The following is a 25,177-nucleotide window of genomic DNA, read 5'->3' on the forward strand; positions in this document are numbered from 1 at the left end:
TGTATAGAAATTTAGCAACCCAGTATGGGGCGCTAAATTTGGAAACTCACGGCTAATTTTGAGTTGCGTTCTCATTTTACATTCCCGTTTAGATACTACCGGTGTAGAAGTGGGTCCCTATATAGGGCCCGGAAATAGCGATAGGGACCCAGATGGGGACTCCCGTGGAGGTGCTCTTAGAACTATCAGTGCACTACTGAGATCCATCATCGCACTGGTTGTATATGATTATGCGTCCGCTATGGCTACGGTCGTCCAAATGTTCTTTTGTGGTGCTTGTTGTACACAACAAAAACTAGGGAATTGTTTCTTTGTTTCTCGTAGTTTTCAAGGTTCAGTAATTATTTCAACATTTTTAAAGGATTTGTACATTGAATATATTAAAATGTATTACATGTACATAAGATATTCATATATAATCTATTTTTTGGTTCACAACATCATCTACTTTTGTATCTCCATAAGTCTGTGTCGTCGATACAATTTTCCTTGTTTTCTCATCATCGGACGCTGGATCATCATTCCAGAAGTTTCCGCATATTGCCCAAGTTGACATTGGTTAATTTGTAAACGCTATGGATGCATGTCATCACTTTCCTCCAAGTTACTCATCCACCGACCAATTCCACAAAGAATCATCGGTAACTTATATCCTGCCGGATTACCTTAGCCGGAATGAAGCGGTACGAAAAGCTTCAGCATTTGGTGGCGCTTCAAAGCCGCTGAAAAAATGAATAAAAAATGTTTAGTAGTTTAGTATGTGGATGTCAAAAATAGGAATATGTACAGTACAGTCTGGATTCTGTGATTTCGAAAGAAATCTTGGTATTATTTTCGGAATTGACTGGAACTGAAATGCAGATATTTTTGAATGGACTACTTTCAAAACAATACTCACATCGTCAACCTTGATTCCGAGGCCAATGATTTGCTGAATTGGCGCTTGTACGTCTCCTCACCCTCTTCCTCCAGGGTGCGCATATAATCGGCGACGTGTTGGCCGAAGTTATGAGCGTGGTGAACTTCAGCGATGTATCCTGGGAAACGCTTGGCGGAGTGCGGGATGTTGATGCCACCATCGTCGGCATCCTTCATGGCACCAAAGACGCGGACTCCAGTGGTGGTGCGGGCGAGGGTAACATCTAAGTAGCACCGGAACGCTCCTGGTCCGTCATAGACTAGTTCGACCAAATATTCTTCCACAGTAAAAATCCAGTGTACAGAGTATCCACACGAAGCTTTTGCAGAATGCGACGGGTAACCAGCAATCCGACGTTTTCAGCTGATGCATTTCATCACTTTCTTCCAGGTTACCACCGGAATGATATTGAGTAAAGCGGTACGAAAAGCTTCAGCATTCGATGGCGCTTCAAAGCCGCTAAAAAAAAATGAATTAAAAAGTTTAGTAGGTTTGTCCGAAATAGGAATAGGTACAGTACAGTCCAGATTTTGTAATTCTTGGTATTCAGAAATGAATTCTCCTGAAATTTTTATTAGTATCCATGTGGGATTCTGATGGATATATTCCCTGTATTCCGAAATTAATCCTTCTGGGATACAGATAAAAAATTTCCGCGATTCTGGTATATGAACCCTTCTGAAATTTCGAAGGTTTTTTTCAGGGTTCCGGTGGATATCCTTCATAGATTTCGATGTGAAACTTTTTTGGGATTCTTAAGGTACTTCTTCTTCGTCTTCTTCTTCTTGGCATTACATCCCCCACTGGGACATTGCCGCCTCGCAGCTTAGTGTTCATTAAGCACTTCCACAGTTATTAACTGCGAGGTTTCTAAGCAAAGTTACCATTTTTGCATTCGTATTGGCCCGTTTACATATTCGCTAGTTCTAATGGACAATGCACTATCCAACAATACTAGCGCGATATTAACATAATGTAAACACTATTAGCAGATGACAATTCCTGTTTACATTATGCTAATTTCGCGCTAGTATTGTCGGATAGTGAATTGTCCGCTAGAACTAGCGAATATGTAAACGGGCCATATATCATGAGGCCAACATGATGATACTTTTATGCCCAGGGAAGTCGAGACAATTTTCAACCCGAAAATTTCCTAGACCGGACCGGGAATAGAATCCAGCCATCCTTAGCATGGTGTTGCTTTGTAGCCGCTCATCTAATCGCACGGCTAAGGAGGGTCCCGGATTCTTAGAGTAACCGTCCCGAAATTCCGAAAATAATTTTACATGATTCCTTTTTAAGCAAACTTAATTAAATAATTTAACATTGTTACTTTGTTTTACCTACCTCATCATTATAATATCTGAGCACCATTCATTGGGTTCAGTTTAAAAAGACAAAAAATGACTGGAAGATCCGAAGGAGGAACTTCCAGAGGAATCCCTGGAAAAACTTTCGGAGGAATTCTTGAAAGAACTTGCGGATGAATTCCTGGAGGAACTTCCGGATGAATTCCTGAAGGAACTTCCATAGAAATTCCTGCAGGAATTTCCGGAGGAATTCTGGAGGAAATCTTCAGGAATTCCAAAGAAGTTTCTCCAGGAATATCTCCGCAAGTTCTTTCAAGAATTCCTCAGGAAGTTCCTACCGGAATTTGCTGGAGGAACTTCCGGAGAAATTGTTGCAGGAACTTCCGGAAGGATTATGGGAGGATCTTTCGGAGGGATACTGGAAGGAACTTCCGGAGGAATTCTGAGAGGTACTTCCGGAGGAACTCCTGAAAAGACTTCCGGAGGAATTCCTGGCGGACTTCCGGAGGAATTTTTGAAAGAACTTGCAATGAAATTCCTGAAGGAACTTCTTTGGAACTCGTGGAAAACTTCTTGAGGATTTCCTGAAGGATTTTCTGGAGGAACTTCCGGAGGATTTGCTGGAGGATTTTTCGGTGGAGTTCCTGGAGGATCTTCTGGAGGAATCCCTGAAGGATATTCTGAAGGAACTTCCGTAGGATTTCTAGGAGGAACTTCCTCCGGAAGCCCCTCCAGGAGATCCTCCGAAAGCTCCTGCAAGAATTTCTCTATAAGTTGAGAAGCTGCTTCAGGAATCCCTCCGGAAGCTCCTCCAGGAATTCTTTTGATAGTTCCTCCAAAAATTCCTGCGGAAGCTCATCCAGGAATCCCTGTGGAAATTCTTCCAGCAAATCTTACGGAAGTTCTTTCAGGAATTTTTCCAGGAGATCATTCAGAAATTCCTCCGTAAGTTTCTCCAGGTGTTCCAAAGAAGTTCCTTCACGAATTCCTCCGCAAGTTATTCAAGAATACCTCTACAAATTCCTTCAGAAGTTCCTCCAAGAATTCCTCATGAAGCTTCTCCAGAAGTTCCAAAGGAGTTCCTCCAGGAATTCCTTCGCAAATTCTTCCAAGAATTCCTCTAGGAATTCCTCCGAAAGTTCCTCGAAGAGCTCCTATATAAGTTCCTCCAGGAATTCCTCCGAAAGTTTCTCCAGGAGTTCCAAAGAAGTTCCTCCACGAATTCCTCCGTTAGTTTTTTCCAGGAGTTCCAAAGAAGTTCCTCCACGAATTCCTCCGCAAGTTCTTCAAGAATTCCTCCGGAAGTTCCGCCAAGAATTGCTCCGGAAGCTCCTTCAGGAATTCCTCCGATAGTTCTTCCAGCAATACCTACGGATGTCCTTCAGAAGATCCTTCAGGAATTCCTCCGTAAGTTTCTCCATGAGTTCCAAATAAGTTCCTCCACGAATTCCTCCAGAAGTTCTTCCAGGAATACATCCGGAAGTTCTACCAGGAATTCGTCCGGAAGTTCCAAGAGGTATTCCACAAGAAGTTCCTTCAGGACTTCCTCCGTAATTTTCGGAGGAGTTCCTGGAGGAGTTCTTGAAAGAACTTGCGGAGGAATTTCTGGAGGAACTCATTTGGAAGTCCTGGAGAAACTTCCGGAGGAATTCCTGAAGGATCTTCTGGAGGAACTTTCGGAGGATTTGCTGGAGAAGCTTCCGGACGAAGTCTTGGAGGAACTTCCGGAGGATTTCTTGAAGAACTTGCGGTGGAATTCATGGAGAAACTTCTTTGAAACTCCTGGATAAACTTACGGAGGAATTCTTGAATGATTTTCTGGAGGAATTCCTGAAGGAACTTCCGTAAAATTGGCTGGAAGAGCTTCCGCAGGAATTCCTGGAGGAACTTCTGGAGGAATTCCTGGAGGAACTTCTGGAGGAATTCCTGGAGGAACATCCGGAGGAATTCCTGGAGGAACTTCCGGAGGAATTCCTGGAGGAACTTCCGGAGGAATTCCTGGAGGAACTTCCGGAGGAATTCCTGGAGGAACTTCCGGAGGAATTCCTGGAGGAACTTCCGGAGGAATTCCTGGAGGAACTTCCGGAAGAATTCCTGGAGGAACTTCCGGAGGAATTCCTGGAGGAACTTCCGGAGGAATTCCTGGAGGAACTTCCGGAGGAATTCCTGGAGGAACTTCCGGAGAAATTCTTGGAGGAACTTCCGGAGGAATTCCTGGAGTAACTTCCGGAGGAATTTCTGGAGGAACTTCCGGAGGAATTTCTGGAGGAACTTCCGGAGATATCGTTGAAGGAACTTCCGGAGGAATTCTTCTGGAAGACAGGGATTTTTTCTCGGCTTCGCAGTCTCTATGCAATTAATCTGGAAGTTCTTCCAGGAATTCCTCCGGAAGTTCCTCCAGGAATTCCTCCGGAAGTTCCTCCAGGAATTCCTCCGGAAGTTCCTCCAGGAATTCCTCCGGAAGTTCCTACAGGAATTCCTCCGGAAGTTCCTACAGGAATTCCTCCGGATGTTCCTCCAGGAATTCCTCCGGATGTTCCTCCAGGAATTCCTCCAGAAGTTCCTCCAGGAATTCCTCCGGAAGATCCTCCAAGAATTCCTGCGGAAGCTCTTCCAGCCAATCTTACGGAAGTTCCTTCAGGAATTCCTCCAGAAAATCATTCAAGAATTCCTCCGTAAGTTTATCCAGGAGTTTCAAAGAAGTTTCTCCATGAATTCCACCGCAAGTTCTTCAGGAATTCCTCCGGAAGTTCCTCCAAGACTTCGTCCGGAAGCTTCTCCAGCAAATCCTCCGAAAGTTCCTCCAGAAGATCCTTCAGGAATTCCTCCGGAAGTTTCTCCAGGACTTCCAAATGAGTTCCTCCAGAAATTCCTCCGCAAGTTCTTTCAAGAACTCCTCCAGGAACTCCTCCGAAAATTACGGAGGAAGTCCTGAAGGAACTTCTTGTGGAATACCTCTTGGAATTTCCGGACGAATTCCTGGTAGAACTTCCGGATGTATTCCTGGAAGAACTTCTGGAGGAATTCGTGGAGGAACTTATTTGGAACTCATGGAGAAACTTACGGAGGAATTCCTGAAGGATCTTCTGAAGGACATCCGTAGGTATTGCTGGAAGAACTATCGTAGAAATTCCTGAAGGAGCTTCCGGAGCAATTCTTGGCGGAACTTCCGGAGGAATTCTTGAAGAACTTGCGGAGGAATTCGTGGAGGAACTTCTTTGGAACTCCTGGAAAAACTAACGGAGGAATTCGTGGAGGAACTTCTTTGGAACTCCTGGCGAAACTTTCGGAGGAATTCCTGGAGGAACTTATATAGGTGCTCTTCGAGGAACTTACAGAGGAATTCCTGGAGGAATTCTTGAAAGAAGTTGCGGAAGAATTCCTGGAGGAACTCCTGGAGAAACCTCCGGAGGAATTCCTGAAGGATCTTCTGGTGGAACCTCCGGAGCATTTGTTGCAGGAGCTTTCGTAGGAATTCCTGGAGAAGCTTCTGGAGGAATTCTTGGAGGAAGGAATTGAGCATGAGCATGATGACCGTGCATTTCGTAGTTGCTACTCCGTGATCGACCAGAACAATCGCAATTGCACAGGGAATCAATGGATGGAAGCATGGGACTTGCTCTCCAACCTCAATGTGCACAGTCCGAGAGCTCTTGTATTTTGGGTGGTCGATAACAGCGCTGGGCACGTCCTCACGGTCATATCGGGCATGGGAAGGAATTGATGATGCAGTTTCTCGCCAACTGCAAGCCGAGAACACCTCTGCACTCGCCACGAGTTCCTGCGGAATTTTATTGGAATCGGGGGGTTAGGTTCTATTGCAGAGGTTCGTCATGGTTAACGGGTTGCCAATCTGATATGAAAGGGTGGTGTATATTCTAATTGGTTGCCGGAAACGAGCTTTTTTGCTCATTTCAAATTCTAACAGTTACCTGCTAGAACTAATCAAGTTGTGCAGGTATAGGGATAGAAGATGGAAACGGTATGCAAGCCCATTTCCAGTTCTAGCGATTGCTAGAACATGAGAAATATATGAAAAGATACAAAGTAGAAGGAATGGAACGGGCCTGGGATTGAACCCATGACCTCCTGCGCATGAGGCAGAAGCGGTAGCTATATGACCACCAAGCCCGGAGGAACTTCCGAAGGAATTCTTGAAGAACTTGCGGAAGAAAATCGTGGAGGAACTTCTTTGGAACTCCTGGAGAAACTTACGGAGGAATTCCTGAAGGATCTTCTGGACGAATTCCCGAAGGAACTTCCGTAAGATTTGCTGGAGGAACTATCGAAGGAATTCCAGGAGGAGCTTCCTGAGGAATTCTTGGCGGAACTTCCGGAGGAGTTCCTGGAGAAACCTACGGAAGAATTTTCGGGGAAAAGTCCGGAGGAATTTCAGCAAGAACTTCCGGAGGAATTCCTGAAGCAACTTTTGAAGGAATTCCAGGAAGAACTTCCAAAGGAATTCCTGGAAGAACTTCCGGAGGAATTCCTGGAGGAACTTGCAGAGGACTTCGAGGAGGAATTTCTTTGGAATTCCTGGTAAAACTTACGGAGAAATTCCTGAAGGATCTTCTGTAGAAATTCCTGGAGAAACTTCCGTAGGATTTGCTGAAGGAACTTTCGGAGGAATTCCTGGAGGAATTCTTGAAAGAACTTGCGGAGGAATTCCTGGAGGAACTCCTTTGGAACTCCTGAAGAAACCTCCGGAGGAATTCCTGAAAGATATTTTCAAGGAATTCCTGGAAGAACTTTCAGAGGATTTGCTGGAGGAACTTTCGGAGAAACACCTGGAGGAACTTCCGGAGGAACTTCTGGAGGAATTCTTGGAGGAAAGTCCGGAGGAATTCCCGGAAGTATTTCCGGAGGAATTCCTGGCGCCAAGGATGTTATCGATCATTTAGTAATCTGCCTTCGATCATTTAGTACTTTGTCAATAACTCATTCCAGAGGCTAAATTTCAAAATGTGTTGTATGGTGGACTTCTAGTGCAAAGGTTTATCTACAACTCTGCCTAACAGTTCGTTGTTTGAATTTTACTAGTAACGGAGCTATAGCGTTAATAGCAGTAACTTAGACTAAATGATTGCATATTTTGTTATCATTTAGTATAAGTATAGCAACTAGCACCGTAACTCCTTTAGCAATGGAATTCGAACATCGACCTGTTAAGGAAAGTTGTAGAAAAACCTTCGCACTAAAAGTTCACCATACACCACATTTTGAAATTTAGCCTCTGGAATGAGTTATTGACAAACTACTAAATGATCGAACGCATATTACTAAATGATCGATAACATCCTTGCCTGGCGCAACTTTTGGAGGAATTCCTGGAAGAACTTCCTGAGGAATTCCTGAAAGAACTTCTGGAGGAATTCCTGAAAGAACTTCCGGAGGAATTCCTGGAGGAACTTCCGGAGGACTTTGAGGAGGAACTTCTTTGGAATTCCTGGAAAAACTTACGGAAGAATTCCTGAAGGATCTTCGGGAAGAACTTCCGTAGGATTTGTCTGAGGAACTTTCGGAGGAATTCCTAGAGGAATTCTTGGAAGAATTTGCGGAGGAACTCCTTTGGAACTTCTGGAGAAACTTCCGGAGGACTTCCTGAAGGATCTTCTGGAGGAATTCCTGGAGGAACTTTCGGAGGATTTGCTGGAGAAACTCTTGGAGAAGCTTCATGAGGAATTCTTGGAGGAACTTCTGAAGGAATTTGTAGAGGTATTCTTGAATAACTTGCAGAGGAATTCGTGAAGGAACTTCTTTGGAACTCCTGGAGAAACTTACGGAGGAATTTCTGAATGATCTCCTGGAAAAATTCCTGAAAGAACTTCCGTAAGATTTGCTGGAAGAATTTCCACAGGGATTCCTGGAATTTTTTGGAGGAACTACCAAAGGAATTCCTGGAGGAGCTTCCGGAGGGATTCCTGAAGCAGCTTCTCAACTTATAGAGAAATTCTTGCAGGAGCTTTCGGAGGATCTCCTGGAGGGGCTTCCGGAGGAAGTTCCTCCTAGAAATCCTACGGAAGTTCCTTCAGAATATCCTTCAGGGATTCCTCCAGAAGATCCTCCAGGAACTCCACCGAAAAATCCTCCAGCAAATCCTCCGGAAGTTCCTCCAGAAAATCCTTCAGGAAATCCTCAAGAAGTTTTCCACGAGTTCCACTTCCAAAGAAGTTCCTTCAGGAATTTCATTGCAAGTTCTTTCAAAAATTCCTCCGGAAGTCCGCCAGGAATTCCTCCGGAAGTCTTTTCAGGAGTTCCTCCGGAAGTACCTCTCAGAATTCCTCCGGAAGTTCCTTCCAGTATCCCTCCGAAAGATCCTCCCATAATCCTTCCGGAAGTTCCTGCAACAATTTCTCCGGAAGTTCCTCCAGCAAATTCCGGTAGGAACTTCCGGAGGAATTCTTGAAAGAACTTGCGGAGATATTCCTGGAGAAACTTCTTTGGAATTCCTGAAGATTTCCTCCAGAATTCCGCCGGAGGAACTTCCGGAGATATCGTTGCAGGAACTTCCGGAGGAATTCTCGAAAGAACTTGCGGAGATATTCCTGGAGAAACTTCTTTGGAATTCCTGGAGATTTTCTCCAGAAGTTGCTCCAGGAATTCCTCCGGAGGAATTTCCGAAGGAATTCCAAGAGGAACTTCCGAAGGAAATCCTAGAGGAGGAAAGAAAGAACTTGCGGAGGAATTCTTGGAGGAACTCTTTTGGAACTCTTGGAGAAACTTCCGGAGGAATTCTTGAAGAACCTTCTGGAGGAAATTCCGGAGGATTTGCTGGAGGAACTTTCTGAGAAATTCCCGGAGAAGCTTCCGGACGAATTCTTGGAGGCACTTCCGGAGGAATTCTTGAAGAACTTGCGGAGGAATTCATGGAGCAACTTCTTTGGAACTCCTGGAGAAACTTACGGAGGAATACCTGAATGATCTTCTGGAGGAATTCCTGAAGGAACTTCCATAAGATTTGCTGGAAGAGCTTCCAGAGGAATTCCTGGATGAGCTTACGCAGGAATTCCTGGAGGAATTTCCGAAGGAATTCCTAGAGAAACTTTCGAACGAATTCATAGAGGAACCTTCGAAGGGATTCCTAATGGAACGTCCGAAGGAACTCCTAAAGAAACTTCCAAAGGAATTCCAAGAGGAACTTCTGAAGGTTTTCCTAGGGGAACTCCCGAAAGAATTCCTTGAGGAATTTCCGAAGGAATTTCTAGAGGAACTTCCGAAGGAATTTGTAGTAGAACTTCCGAAGGAATTTCTAGAAGAACTTCCGAAGGAATTTCTAGAAAAACTTCCGTAGGAATTCCTGGAGGAACTTCCGGAGAAATTCCTGGAGGAACTTCCGAAGGAATTCCTGGAGCAACTTCCGAAGGAATTCCTAGAGAAACTTTCGAAGGAACTTCCGGAGGATTTGCTGGAGGAACCTTCGGAGGAATTCTTGAAGAACTTGCGGTGGAATTCATGGAGGAACTTCTTTGAAACTCCTGGATAAACTTACGGAGGAATTCTGGAATGATCTTCTGGAGGAATTCCTGAAGGAACTTCCGTAAGATTTGCTGGAGGATCTTCCGAAGAAATTCCTGGAGGAACTTCCGGAGAAATTGTCGAAATAACTTGCGGAGATATTCCTGGAGGAACTTCCGGAGAAATTGTCGAAATAACTTGCGGAGATATTCCTGGAGAAACTTCTTTGGAATTCCTGGAGATTTCCTCCAGAAGTTGCTCCAGGAATTCCTCCGGAGGAACTTCCGAAGGAATTCCTAGAGGAATTTCCGAAGGAATTCCTAGAGGAACTTCCGAAGGAATTCCTAGAGGAACTTCCGAAGGAATTCCTAGAGAAACCTTCGAAGGAATTCCTAGAGGAACTTCCGAAGGATTTGCTGGACGAACTTTCGCAGGAATTCTTGGAGGAACTTTCGGATGCATTCCTGGAGGAACTTATGGAAGAGCTCTTCGAGGACCTTACGAAGGAATTCCTGTAGGAGTTCTTGAAAGAACTTGCGGAGGAATTCTTGGAGGAACTCTTTTGGAACTCTTAGAGAAACTTCCGGAGGAATTCCTGAAGGATCTTCTGGAGGAACTTCCGGAGGATTTGCTGGAGGAACTTTCTGAGGAATTCGTGGAGGAACTTCTTAGGAACTCCTGGAGAAACTTACGGAGGAATCCCTGAATGATCTTCTGGAGGAATTCCTGAAGGAACTTCCGTATGATTTGCTGGAAGAGCTTCCAGAGGAATTCCTGGATGAGCTTCCGCAGGAATTCTCGGAGGAATTCCTGGAAGAACTTCTCGTGGAATACCTCTAGAAACTCCCGGAGGAATTCCTGAAAGAACTTTCGAAGGAATTCCTGGAGGAACTTTCGAAGGGATTCCTGGAGGAATTATCGGAGGAATTCCTGGACGAATTTCCGGAGGAATTCCTGGAGGAATTTCCGAAATAATTCCTAGAGGAACTTCCGCAGGAATTCCTATAGGAACTTCCGAAGGAATTCATAGAGGAACTTCCGAAGGAATTCCTAGAGGAACTTCCAGAGGAATTCCTAGGGAACTTCCGAAGGTGTTCCTAGAGGAATTTCCGAAGGAATTCCTAGAGGAACTTTCGAATGAATTTCTGGAGGTACTTCCGAAGGAATTCCTAAATGAACTTCTGAAGGAATTCCTAGAGAAACTTTCGAACGAATTCATAGATGAACCTCCGAAGGAATTCCTAATGGAACGTCCGAAGGAACTCCTAAAGGAACTTCCTAAGGAATTCCTAGAGGAACTTCCGAAGCTTTTCCTAGAGGAACTTTCGAAAGAATTCCTTGAGGAATTTCCGAAGGAATTCCTAGAGGAACTTCCGAAGAAATTTGTAGAAGAACTTCTGAAGGAATTTCTAGAAGAACTTCCGAAGGAATTTCTAGAAAAACTTCCGTAGGAATTCCTGGAGGAATATTCGGAGAAATTCCTGGAGGAACTTCCGGAGGAATTCCTGGAGCAACTTCCGGAGGAATTCCTGGAGGAGTTCTTGAAATAATTTGCGATGCAATTTCTGGAGGAACTTCTTTGGTACTCCTGGAGGAATTCCTGAAAGATCTTCTGGAGGAATTCCTGGAGTACCTTCCATAGGATTTGCTGGAGTAACTTTCGGTAGAATTCCTGGAGGATTTTTCGGATGAATTCCTGGACGAGCTTTCGGATGAATTCCTGGAGGAATTCTTGAAAGATCTTGCGAAAGAACTTCTTTTGAACTCCTGGAGAAACTTCTGGAGGAATCACTGAAGGATCTTCTGGAGGAGCTTCGTAGGAACTTTCGGAGAAATTCCAGGAGGATCGTCTAGAGGTATTCCAGAGGAACTTCTGGAGGGTTTCCTGGAGGAGCTTCCGTAGGAAATCCTGGAGGTGCTTCCGAAGGAATCTCTGGAGGAACTTCCTGAGGAATTTCTGGAGGAAATTCCTTCAAGAAATTCCTCCGGAAGCTCCTCGAGAAATTTCTTCAGAAGATCCTACAGAAATTCTTCCGTACGTAATCCTACGGAAGTTTTTCCTGGAATTCCTCCATTAGATCCTTCAGGAATTTATCCAGTAGTTTCTCCATGAATTCCTCTGCAAGTTCCTCCAAGAATTCCTCCGAAGATTCCTCCAGCAAATCCTCCGGAAGTATCTCCAGGAATTCCTCGGAAAGTTATCCTAGGAATTTCTCCGGAAGTTCTTTCAGGAATTCTTCCGGAAGTACCTTTCGGAATTCCTCCGAAAGTTCCTCCTGGAATTCCTCAGGAAGTTCCTCCCAGTATCCCTCCGGAAGTTCCTCCCAGAATCCCTCCGGAAGTTCCTCTCAGAATCCCTCCAGAAGTTCCTCCCGGAATTTGCTGGGGAAACTTTCGGAAGAATTCCTGAAAGAACTTCCGGACGAAGTCTTGGAGGAACTTCCAGATGAATTCGTGGAAGAATTCTTGAAAGAACTGGCAGAAGAATTCCTGGAGGAACTTCTTTGGAACTCCTGAAGGAACTTCTGGAGGAATTCCTGGAGGAGCTTTCGGAGGAATTCTTGTAGGAACTTCCGCAAAAATTCCTGGAGTAACTTCTACAAGAAAGTCGACAAGTGTGTGTGTCATCAAAGTCAAATGGTGTCAGACAGCAATGCCAAGATCGATATAGGAGCACGGATCAAGAAAGCAAGGGCTACATTTGCAAGTTTAAGAAATACCTGAAAAAACATGCGGCAGATAAGTGAACGTACCAAAATCCGAATTTTGGTGAAATCAGTGCTGCTACGCGCTAACAAAACATGGTACGAATCAGTGGAGAACACTCAACGGCAGCAGGTGTTTATCAACAGATGCCCGCAATACATAATTCGTGCCTGGCTCACAACTGGATCTCAAACAACGAGCTTCATTGTCGTCACTAGAGGCAGATAGCAACTGAAATTCGGGAACGGAGATGGGACTAAGTCCGCCACAGGGGCGGAAATGAAATCTGAAATCTCTAAACATTAGACTGGAACCCAGCTGGACATCGTAGCAGAGGCAGACCCAGAGGCTCATGGCGACGAAGCCTCCATAAAGAAATTATAGAAATCAACCGAAATCTAACTTGGCAACGAATTAAGGCGATAGCTGGCCGGCATCGACCAGGATGGTGATCTTTCAAGTCGGCCCTTTGAACCAGTCGGTGTGTACAGGACCCATAAGTAAGTAAATAAATGAATGAAAAGAATAGAATAACTTCATAAAATCCACCTTATTTATATATGCAGACTAACTGTACTAAATGCCATCTAACAATCGAGCAGTAAATAATGCGACGTGGGTTTCTCGTGAGCCTTCTTGATGCTCGGCTGGAATAAACGGAGCACTGACATTGCTGGCCATCACCTTCTAAGTGGCGAGATCCAACTGTGTATTACCAGAATTTAACGGCAGGAGGATAGGGTCGCATAGCGATTCAATACACATCGACATGCTGTGCAGGAATCGTTCGTTGAAGAACTAGCAACTCGGGCCAGAGATACGAAAATACGATTACCGCCAACGGCACAGATCACGCATGTCTAAATTTTATGATATGATAGCCTCACAGCTGGATTCAAGAGCGTAAATAGAGGTAAGTCGGCCACATATTACGAAACAGCGGAGTGCCTTATAATGGAGTGCTTTTATTGACGACCATCAGAATTGTAAATTTTGTAATTTTTTTCTTTCTTTCGTTTCAGATCACATTCTTCGTGCTACCAACAAGACGAATCTGTAAGGAATACCAGATTCAGGAAGAATTTGTCAGTAATGACCATGTTGATTACCAGGGCAGTTCAAGTAGGAAAATTTTATTTTTGAACTCTACGCAATAATTTCAAATATCTCTTTTTTTCTACAGAGTGATATTGAACTGAAACGTCGTTGCCAAAAATAGTGTAGGATGAACACGGTGAAGAAGCGCTTATCCTCCAGGATTACATTCCATCCAACCAGTTGAACATAATTAAATGTCGAGTCAGGTACGAGACACTGAAGACGGCCTTACAGTTGAGGTCAAAATACGTATCTATGATAATTACAACGTGGTGGAATTAAATGAAATAGTAGTAACTCGTTATATGCTAGGTGTTCCATTTTTGTTACTATTTTGATTATTAGTCTGTCTGTGTCTGGAATGTCTTCACTTTTCGAGTTAAGTACGAGAACAGAAAACGGCCTTACTGATGAGGACGAAATACGTATCGGTAAAATTAAAATCAAGCGATGGAATGATATGGGATGGACGGTAGTAACTTCTGTTGGGACAGGCACAATACATTACTAAATAAGAGATTCGAATATTATTATTTTAACAAAGACAATAACAAAAAAATATTTTAAAAAAAACAAGTAGTAGAACTTAGAATTTTACAAGGAAATTAAATATAAATAATGTGTTTATTCATCAAAAACTATAAAATCAACATATTATAAAAAATAATTTTTTTAATGTTAATAAATGGTAAAATCGATACAAACGTGATAGTAGTTTTTATTTTCTTATATTATTATCTTTATTAATAAGATAACGGTTCCGTATTTTTACCATCGGTGCAGAAAAATGGACATATACCAATCGAAATGCTGCAGTTCAAACTGTGAAGAGTACCAAATTGATTCGGTCCGCTGTTGAAAAAGTTACCTTAGGCTCGACCCCGATCTGTTCAACTCTGCGTGCACGCGGCATAGAAAAAATATGTATCGGAGAAAAGCGGACGCACAACTGCGTTATTTTAACGTTGCGTGCACGTGACGTTGAAAAGACGCTACGTGAGCCACGGACCTTAATAGTTGCAGTTAATAAAAGAGTGAATGGAAAAATAATAGAATTTGCATGGAATATTATAAACTGTCGTTATAATATCATATTCATTAATATTACGATACTTTATTCAATAACAGGGGTAAAGGGTGCTTCATACTATCCATACAATCGGGAAGCATATGAAAATATTGTTATGAGCTACTCACTGTAACTATCAGTACATACATTACTGAGATCATTACTGATGAGATGAGTAGATAGTGTGAAGTACGCGCATAGTAAAATGTTGTTTTTAGGGGACATTTGCTGGTCTAATTTGTTTTCCCATGACTTTCGTCAACTTCACTGTTAGGGTCTTTCTAAAATTACGTAACGCTAAATTTGGTGATTTTGGACCACTTTTTGTAACACTTCGTAACACTTTTTGTATGAAAGGTTTATTTTTTTGTATGGATCGTAACACTCGGCTTGACCCCCTCCCTCCTCCTACAGCGTTACTTAATTTGTGAAAGGCCCCTTATGAGTTACAAACATTGAAGTACAGAAATATATTTCCTCATTTCGAAATAAATTACCTACTTACCCAAGATGACTTTCTCACTAATGCAGAAGGATCTCCGGATGCTCCCTTCCGTTATACATAACTCTGAAGTATATGTGAAATACTTCCTGTATGACAATGACCAATGACAACATCCGCTTTTATCGCCAGGCCAGCAATTGTTCAAAACATAGATAATAAATACATCTTTCTGATCGATTACTTCTGAAGGTTGACCTGTCGAAGTGATGCCCGAATTTACATCTTGCCTTCTGCGATTCGTTCCAGTTAAAAACAAACGGGGTGCAACGTAAAAATTGGTTTCCCGGGCAGCGACATCGCTGGAAAAATCGTACGTCGTGTCGGGTGGTCCCGTACCGCATTCAACTAGTCATTCTCTTTTAGACGGAACAAGGACTAGGAAAATATATGGTGTGTCGAAAAAAAAAAAGGAAAAGACTCCGGTTAAGTTAGACGAAGGTCTGATGGCTCTCCGGTGGAAATAGAAGGGGAGTCAGGAAAAAAATAAGAAGACTCCGGTGGTGGAAGACGGAAGTCCAAGAGTAAAGAATCGGCCCATCGGAAAGATATGGTGTGTCAAAAAAAAAAAGGAAAAGACTCCGGTTGAGGTGCACGAAGGTTAAAAAAAACAAAGATGGCTCTCCGGTGAAGATAAACGGGGTTCTGTAAAAATGGAGAATCCGGTGGAAGTAGACTGAGGCAATTAGAATTCAATTAGATTTGGAATTGTATTCTCAAATGAGTTTAGAGTTAGATTTTTAAATATGGTCCTAACTGAAAAAGGCAAAGGTTTGACATGGATGTATGGATTTCAAATCGGTTTTTAAATTCTATTTAAAATTATACTGATTTGAGTTGGAAAACGAATACATTTTAATAAGTTGCGATTTACAAACGAATTAAATACTTTGGAGAAGATAAGACTTTGGATTCAGATAAGATACGGTTTAAATTGGAATTGGACTTGGATTGGATTTGGATTGTATTTGCATTGAAATCGGATTCGATTTGGATTGCATTTGGATTGGATTTAGATTGAAGTTGATTTGGATTTCATTTAGATTGGTTTGAATTTGGAATAGATTTGAATTTGTTTGGTATATGGATTGGATTTGAATTGTATTTGCATTGAAATCGGATAAGGTTTAGATCGGATTTGGATTACATTTGAATTGAACTTGGATTGGATTTGAATTCGATTTAGATTGGATTGAATTTGAAATAGATTTGAATTGGGTTTGTATTGGAATTGTATGTGCATTGAAATCGGATACGATTTTCATTCGATTAGATTTGGATTCGATTTGAATGGATTTTAATTGTATTTGCACGATTCGGTTTGATTGGATCTGGATTGGATTTGGATTAGATTTGAATTCCATTAGGTTTGAATTTAGATTGGAGTTGAATTGGATTTAGTTTGCATGTAGATTGGATTGAATTTGGAATAGATTTGAATTTGATTTGTATCTGGATTTGGATTGTATTAGCATTGCAATCGGATTAGAATTATATTGGATTTGAATTGGATTCAGATTGGATTGAAGCTAAATAGATTTGAATTTGATTTGTATTTGAATTGCGTGCATTGAAATCGGATTGGATTTCGATTAGATTTGGATTCAATTTGAATGGATTTCGATTAGATTTGGATTCGATTTGAATGGATCTAGATTGGATTTAGATTGGATTATATTTGGAACAGATTTGAATTAGATTTATATTGTACTTGTATTGAAATCGGATTGGATTTGGATTGAATTTAGATTGCATTTGGATTTAACTTGGATTTAGATTGGAGTTGAATAGGATGTGAATTGGATTTAGAATGCATTTGGATTGGAGTTGGATTGAATTTGAATTGGATTTTGAACAGGTTTAGATTGGATTGAGTTTGGAATATATTTGAATAAGATTTACATTGGCATTGGATTTGAATGTGTATTTGAATTGTATGTGCATTGAAATCGGATTGGATTTTCATTAGATTAGATTTGGATTCGATTTGAATGGATTTGTATTGGATTTGCACTGTATTTAATTTAGATCTGGATTGGATTTGATTTAGATTTGGATTGTATTTGCATTGAAATCGGATTGGATTTTTATTGCATTTAGACTGCATTTGGATCGGATTTAGCTTGGATTCAGATTGGAGTTGAATTGGATATGAACTGGATTTTGATTGGAATTGGAGTTGAGTTGAATTTCAATTGAATTTTGATTGAACTTTGATCAGGTTTAGATTGGATTGGCTTTGGAATAGATTTTAATAAGATTTGCATTTGCATTGGAATTTCATGAAATGTGGATTGGATTTAGATTGGACTTGGATTAAGCTCCGATTAGATTCCGATTGGATTTGGATTGGATTAAATGTGGAATAGATTTGGATCGAGTTTAGATTGGATTAGGATTGAATAGGATTTGGATTGGATTTGCAGTGTATTTGCATTAGATTTGGATTTGGATTGAATTTGGAATATACTTAGATTGGATTTTAATAAGATTCATTTTGGATTTCATCTGGATTTAAATTTGATTGGATTTGTATTTGCATTGAAATCGGATTGGATTTAGATCAAATTTGGATTGGAGTTGCATTGATTTGAGTTGGATTTGGATTGGATTTAAATTGGATTGAATTTAAAATAGATTTGAATAGGTTTTTTTATTTGGATTAGATTTAGTTTGTATTTGCATTGAAATCATATTGGATTTGGGTTAAATTTGGACTGGATTTGGATTGGATGTGCATTGAATTAGGATTAGATTTATATTGATTGGATTGAAATTGAAATCCGATTTGATTCGGATTGCATTGGAGCTGGACTAGATTTGAATTGGATTTTGACTGGATTGAATTTAAACTGGAATTGAATTGCTCTTGAATTGGATTTAAATTGGTTTGAATTTGGAATATATTTGAATGGGCTTTGTATTTGGAATGGATTTGAATTGTAGTTGTGTTTAATTCGAATTCGATTTAGATAGCATTCGAATTAGATTTGGATTGCAATTTAATGGGATTCAGATTGAGTTGAATATGGGTTGGTTTTATTTTTGGATTGGATTGGATTTGAATTGGATTTGGATGGTATTTAGATTGGATCTGGATTGGTTTTGGATTGGATTTGGAATGAATTGGGATAGGATTTGGATTGGATTTGGATTGGATTTGGATGGGATTTGGATTGAATTTGGATTGGTTTTGGAATGGATTTGAACTGGATTTGGACTGGATTTGGATTGGATTTGGATTGAGTTTTGATTGGTATAAATTTGGATTGGATTTGGATTGAATTCCTATTGAATTTGGATTCGGATTGAGGTTGGACTAGATTTCAATTGGATTTGGATTAGATTTGCCATGAAATCGAATTGGATTTAGATTGAATTTGGATTGGTTTTATATTGGAGTTGGATTGGATTTGAATTTGATTTAGATTGCGTTTTGATTAGATTAAGATTGGATCGAGTTAGAAACAGATGTGTAATGGATTTGAATTTGATTTGGAATTAGATTGCAATTTAATTGGATTTAGATTGGGTTGAATATTGATTGAATTTTTTATTTTGATTAGATTTTGATTGGAAGTGATTAGGATTTGGATTGGATTTGGTTTGGATTGACTTTTAACTGAATTTGGATTGAATTTTGATTAGGTGTAGATTGGATTTGGATTGAACTGAATTATCGATTGGATTGGATTTTGATTGAAGGTGAATAGGGTTTAGATTGGATTTGTTATGTATTTTGATTGAATTTTTTATTGCATATGATTGATTTTTTTTTGCATGTGACTAGGATTTGGATTGGATTTGTATTGGATTTAGATTAGATTAAGATTGAATTTTAATTGGATTTGAATTCGATTTGGATTGGATTTGGAATGGATTAGATTGAATTTGGAATGAATTGGAATGTTTTTGGCTTGGATTTGGACTGAATTTTGGTTTTGGATGGAATGAGATTGGATTAGTATTAGACTTAGCTTTGAACTGTTTTTTTGGATTTGTTGTATAATATTGGATATTCAATTTGGAAATGAACTGCTAATATGCTGGATCCTGGAGATCCTGGAAACACAAGAGTTCGACCGCAAAAGCATTGGATAGATGGATGTGAATATCATGCGAATTTGTAAAGCATTTGGACTGGATTCGAGTTTAATGTTATTTCAAAAGGATGAAATTTTGATTAAATATTAAATATTATTATATTGCTAAATATTATTATATTATTATATTAGAGAGTAGAGGTGAGCGGGATTGTAGTGATAGCAATGAGGTTATTAAAAAAAAATAATAAGAAATTAAAGTTACACAAAAAGAAATATTTAAATGTTCTGACACAAAAAGTACATACAAGGCACTTTATGAATCTGCGCATATCACAAATTCTTGAACATGCGATGTAACCAAGCTATGAAAGCTCAATGCGTATTACTGATAATTCGCCAAAAAGTAGGCAATAATATTGCACATAATGAACTTGAAGGCATTAATGGTAAAATATGGCAACAGGGTATGAATGGCACGAACGGGGTGTTGACTCATCACTAACGAACCATGTCTCATATGTCCATAAATATGAGTAAAATGGTTCAATTGATTTGAATTTTTGGCCGATGTGTTGAACCACATCCAGCAGTAGGACCATCGACGGGCCAAGGCGGCCCATTCTAGGATCCACAGGAGTGGATCCGAAGGATTTCCCGATGACATTCCGGTGGTGAGTAAGCGGGTGGCACCGCCCTTTTTTTTTTTTTCTTTTTTTTTCTTGAGCAAGGGTAAACGGAAATCTGCAACCAGACACCTGAGGAGGTACTCAGGTAGTGTGGGGATGGGTATGTCATGTAACTCTTACCCGACCCACTAAAACCAAAACCCTTTCGCCAGTCCGTACCCCCGGCCCGCAATTAAGCAATACATCAGGGGGGGACTATTGAGAACGCTCACGCCTATGCTAACGCACTTGACGTCAATACACACAACATCGACTTCAAGGGTGGCTACCTCACCACCCGTCGATCGCAAGCTATGATAGTAACTTAACGGTCCGTATCATAATCTCACGTTGGAGACGAGCACCCCGACAACAACCACCGCGCGTGAACCGCAATGACCTCTATATCTACATACTGAGGTCCCCGCAGCCCACCCGCGACATGTTGGTTGTCGGGGTGAGCAAGGTGTTCACTGCATCACAGGTGCCCTTACTGCACTCGTTGGTTTTGTTCAAGACGCCACCACCGCTGCAGTTTCGACATGATCTGTTGAGATGCTGTGTTCACCGCATTCCATATCCTCTCGACGAGGTTGTCCGGGGTTGTATCCATACCACTAATAAGCAGCATGGTATTGCGTTCTACCTCGAATCGCGGGCATGCGAACATCACATGCTCTGCCGATTCTACCTCACCTACACATTCAGGACACTCCGCAGAATCTGCGAAGCCAAACCTGTGTAGGAATTTCTTAAAGCAGCCATGTTCAGACAACACCTGTGTTAGGTGGAAGTTGACTTGACCATGCTTCCTATCAACCCAGTTGGACACATCTGGAATCAGTCTGTGGGTCCAACGACCTTTGACTGCGGTGTCCCATGCTCTTTGCCATTTGAGCAACGAAGCTGCTCTCTTGACACGTCGCACTTGCACCGAGTCCCTTTCGTTGTAGCACTCCACATCCTCCTCTAGGAGTGTGTCAATCGGCATCATTCCAGCTATAACGCACACCGCCTCATATGATATGGTGCGATATGCGCTCGCGACACGTAAGCACATCAGCCGGTGTACTCTGATCAATTTCTTTACATTGTACTCGGCTTTTAGTGCTACGGCCCATGCCGGCACGCCATAACGGATGATAGACAATGCTACGCCAGCTATCAGCCTACGCACTTGACTATGCACCGCCGATCTGTTGGACATCATTCGTGATAAAGATTTTATCGCCAATGAAGCCCGCTGACATGCATAATCGACGTGGCTCGTAAAATTGAGCTTATCATCGATCATCACGCCCAGATGCTTGAGAGACCTCACGGAGTTAACTGTGCAGGTCCCTACTCTTATCCTAGCCTGTTGCAACCCATGACGGTTATGCACTACCACGACTTCCGTCTTTTGGTGTGCAAGGGATAACCGTCTCGAGTTGAGCCATTCCTCCACTCTGCCAATCGCGTATGAAGCCTTCAGTTCGACTTCGTCGAGAGTGTCACCTGCTACTTCTAGCATTACGTCATCCGCGAAGCCTTCTATCTTTACTCCGGCCGGGAGACTTAAGCGCAATACTCCGTCGTACATAATATTCCACAGAACCGGTCCGAGGATCGATCCCTGTGGAACACCCGCGGACACTACGATCGACTTTTGACCAGCATCAGTGTCGTATAACAACACCCTATTCTGAAAATAGCTTTTCAGTATCCTGCACAGGTAATCCGGAACTCTCAATCGGTGCAGGGAGTCAGCAATTGCTGCCCAGCTAGCATTGTTAAACGCGTTTTTACATCAAGTGTAATCAACGCGCAGTACCTAATACCTCTTCTGTTTAAACCTCTCGCTATCTTGGCCGTATCCGTTACCGCTCGAATTGCTTCGATGGTAGAACGGCCCTTACGGAAGCCATACTGATTGCTAGATAAGCCACCAGCACACTCTGTATAGGCCGACAATCTATTCAGAATGACCCTCTCTAGCAGCTTTCCAGCTGTGTCGAGTAGGCAAATTGGTCTGTATGCCGAAGGATCCCCGGCTGTTTGCCAGGCTTCGGTAATAGCACCAATTTCTGCCGTTTCCATCGATCTGGGAAGTTTCCTTCGTCCATGCATCTCTGGAGGCAGCTCCTGAACATATCTGGATTGGCAAGAATGGCGTGTTTAAGGGCCAGGTTTGGAATACCATCCGGGCCTGGCGCCTTATTGAGCTTAAGTTTTCTTGCTGCTACGATAAGCTCTTCGTTAGTCACTAGCGGTACCACGTCAGCTGACTCGTATGGTGTAGCGGGCCAGTTCGATGATTCATGCCTCGGAAACAACCCGTCTACTATTTTGGCCAACATCCCCGGAGATTTCTCAGGTGGCGTGCTATTAGTCCTAGCCATCACCATCCTGTATGCATCTCCCCATGGATTATCGTTTGCCATCCTGCACAGCCGCTCGAAGCAGGCTCTCTTACTACATTTAATCTCGTAGTTCAGAGCTCTGCTCGCTGTCTGGAACACCCTGCGTCTCTCGACCTTTTCAGCGTCTGTCCTGGCACGTCGCAGCCTTCTCTTTGCTCTAAGGCAGGTTCTACGAAGGTCCGCAATTGTGTCAGTCCACCAGTACGCAGGTTGCCGATTTCCGGGGGGTTTGGTCCTCCTAGGCATCGTCACATCGCATGCACGGGTTAGTACATCGATTAACTCGTCGCCACTTAATCCCGTTGTTCGCGTCTCCCATCGTAGTGATTCTTCCATGAGTTCTGGGTTGAACTGCGAGGTGCGCCATCCTAGATCGGCTTTGCCGATCCGCCTTGTGGTTGCTACGGGGTATACCGGATCATAAAACGGATTTCCTGATGATCGCTGGAGGTATGCCCTCATGAACCTCCCATTCTGGCTCCACCGTCCATCCCGCGCTGCAGAAGGTCACATCGATGCATGAATCACCGCTGGGTCCCCTGAACGTTGGCACTTGGCCTTCGTTCAGCAGGACTACGTTTAGTACCGCTAGCGACTCTAGCAGGGTATGACCTCTAGCGTTTGTGAACCGGGATCCCCAGTCCACTGCCCACGCATTGAAGTCGCCTGCTACAACTAACGGTTTTAAGCCAGTTAGTCTTGCTGCAAGAATATCTACTACCCTAGTAAACTGCACTATACTCCACCTGGGAGGACAGTAGCAGCTACAAAAGTAAACACCGTTTACCTTTGCTATAACGAAACCCTCATCGTCAGGTGATGATATTATCTCCTGGATGGGATATCGCCCGCAAGTCCAGATGGCCACCATCTGGGACTTATCCGCAATCCAACTACCGTTACCGGCAGGGATGCGGTAAGGATCGGACAGCAAGGCTACATCAGCTTTACACTCAGTAACCGACTGTTGTAGCAGCAATTGGGCCGCCTCGCAGTGGTTCAGGTTAAGCTGTGTTACCTGCGTGTCTGGATCCTTCTAGAGGCCGGACAAGCCTGGACACCGGTGAGGTGTCTGTTGTTTGTACCCGTGGGACAGATCAGACACCTCGGTGCAGCCTGACAGGTGCGAGCTTGGTGGCCTTCAGCTCCACACCTACGGTTTAGCTTACTGCGATTAGGGCATTTACATTCATAAGACTTATGACCGTTGCAAAGACACCTGAAGCAGGCCTGAAGTCGTTGGCTTATGCTTAGCGGACATACCGACCAACCCACTTTCAGTTTAGTCCTATCCATTACCTTCTTGGGCTGAGCCTGAGGTACTTAGAATGGAGCAACCTGCATTCCGCGAAGCTTTGCGTAACCGAACCGTAGATTCCTGGATCTCGACATTGCACTGATCTCTCAGTGCGTCGACCAGGTCTCGAGCCTCGGTTACTTCATCCAGGCCCTTGCACTGGATGTTCGAAACTGGACATAGGGCTCTTACTTGAACCCCATCGCCCAGGACTTCCTCTGTCAACTTTTGTACTCAGAACTCTTCTGAGCAGCATCCCGCTTCAAGACGAGAATCATCTCGCCTCTCCGCGTCCTTCGGATGCAGTTGACATCCTCTCCTAGGCCAGTGAGTTTGTCATTAACTCTCATGGCCTTCAAGACTTCGGCGTAGCTCTTGTCGTCAGTACTGACGATAATCGCCTCACCTCTATCTTTACGCCTACCACCGACATTGGAAGGTTCACCTGTCGTCTTCTGGGCTCTACCCTTCTTAACGGTGGCGCGTATCGCTCCGCCTGCCGCTTTCTCTGCGGTCTGCTGTCGTTGTCGTCTCGCCTTCTTGGGGTTCACGACTTCCCTCCAGGGTAAGTCTTCCTCCCGGCGAGCTTCAGTGGTCCTCACTGGTGGAGGCACTGGGTTCAACGGCTTGAGATGGCCATCCTTTCGCTCGACCTTCTTCCTTCTCGCTGACTTCGGGGCTGCGGAATTCTCGACAGCTGTTTTCAGGTTCGCCTCCTGCGTAACCTTACTCAGCTTCGGGGTCGCTCCCGTTACAGCCATCCTCTTGCGGAGTTCCTCGACCTGGCTCTCCGCCAGTCGTTTACCCTCGGACAAGAGACGGATTTTCAATTCCGCCTCCTCTTTATCCTTATCCGCCTGCTTCCGCTCCTTGACGAGTTTGCGGAGCTCCTTCTCTGCACTCTTACTGGCCTCTAGTAGGGACCTCCACTCCGTTTTGGCCTCAACTACTAGGGCACAGAGTGCCTGTACAGCAAGTTTCAAGTCCTTGCTGTAGTTAACCCGGTTGTCTAGGAAGGACATAATCACGTCGGATACTTCCGTGACTACTTCCATCGTGTGACCACCGCGTTCTTCGTGGTTCGCCATCACAGATTTGATGACGCGGGTCAGGGTAGGGCCGTCCATCTTTACTTCAACCGGCACCTCCTCAGACCCTCCACGGTGGCACCGCCCTCTGCCAATACCGGAATGACTCATCGGAGGTAGCAGCGAGCATCCGCTTCGATGCCGAGTAGTGGGTGGCACCCTACAAGGCTAATCGGAGCGTCGATGAACATCAACAACATTTATGTTGTTGATGCAACGGTTAGTGACTAGGACCGGTCACGACATATACAACTGATGAATTCTCTTACCTTGTGAGTAGTATGTCTGTTCAATCCTTTTAATTTAATTTTTATTATCTATGGTGTTGTAACAGTTCACTTTTTGCGATTTGTGGATAGAGCTGATCGAGCTTATTTTTTGGATTGTTTACCGCGAACTGTCATTGAGGAGACTTGCCGTTGGATTAGTGAACACAAATTATGTGCTGTATACAACTCACTACTACATGCACTATTTTGGTCGACTCACTGAAATGACTCACGTTAGGGTAAGGTTACACTAATGTTACCCTAACGCAGACGTTTGAAATCAGCAAACGCCTAACACGATGTTGCAATATAGCGTAATTTTAGTCGAGGTTTACCCTAACGTGAATC

General features: G+C 43.1%; 1 protein-coding gene across 3 annotated transcripts; it reads right to left on the reverse strand.

Annotated features, from left to right (window-relative positions):
- Window positions 1-352: 352 nt before the first annotated feature.
- On the reverse strand, window positions 353-25,177 carry LOC134203767 (large ribosomal subunit protein uL18-like). Of its 3 annotated transcripts, none has more exons than XM_062678624.1 (3): window positions 24,830-25,177; window positions 899-1,378; window positions 353-722 (listed from the first exon to the last, which is right to left on the reverse strand). In XM_062678624.1, the coding sequence occupies exons 2-3, from the start codon at window positions 1,093-1,095 to the stop codon at window positions 662-664; spliced, it is 258 nt and encodes an 85-aa protein (XP_062534608.1). In that variant the 5' UTR covers window positions 1,096-1,378; window positions 24,830-25,177; the 3' UTR covers window positions 353-661. The 3 variants fall into 3 exon arrangements, with proteins under 3 accessions (XP_062534608.1, XP_062534609.1, XP_062534610.1); XM_062678625.1 differs by lacking the exon at window positions 24,830-25,177 and adding an exon at window positions 15,066-15,454; XM_062678626.1 differs by lacking the exon at window positions 24,830-25,177 and adding an exon at window positions 15,062-15,454.

Source organism: Armigeres subalbatus, unplaced genomic scaffold (genome assembly GCF_024139115.2).
Source record: "Armigeres subalbatus isolate Guangzhou_Male unplaced genomic scaffold, GZ_Asu_2 Contig223, whole genome shotgun sequence".
Classification (NCBI taxonomy): domain Eukaryota; kingdom Metazoa; phylum Arthropoda; class Insecta; order Diptera; family Culicidae; genus Armigeres; species Armigeres subalbatus.

Excerpts from the sequence above, each read along its gene's own strand:
- LOC134203767 (XM_062678624.1), bottom strand. The coding sequence starts at position 1,095 with ATGAAGGATGCCGACGATGGTGGCATCAACATCCCGCACTCCGCCAAG. Across the intron at positions 723-898 it reads TCGGAATCAAGGTTGACGAT|CGGCTTTGAAGCGCCACCAA; the intron begins GTGAGTATTGTT and ends TCATTTTTTCAG.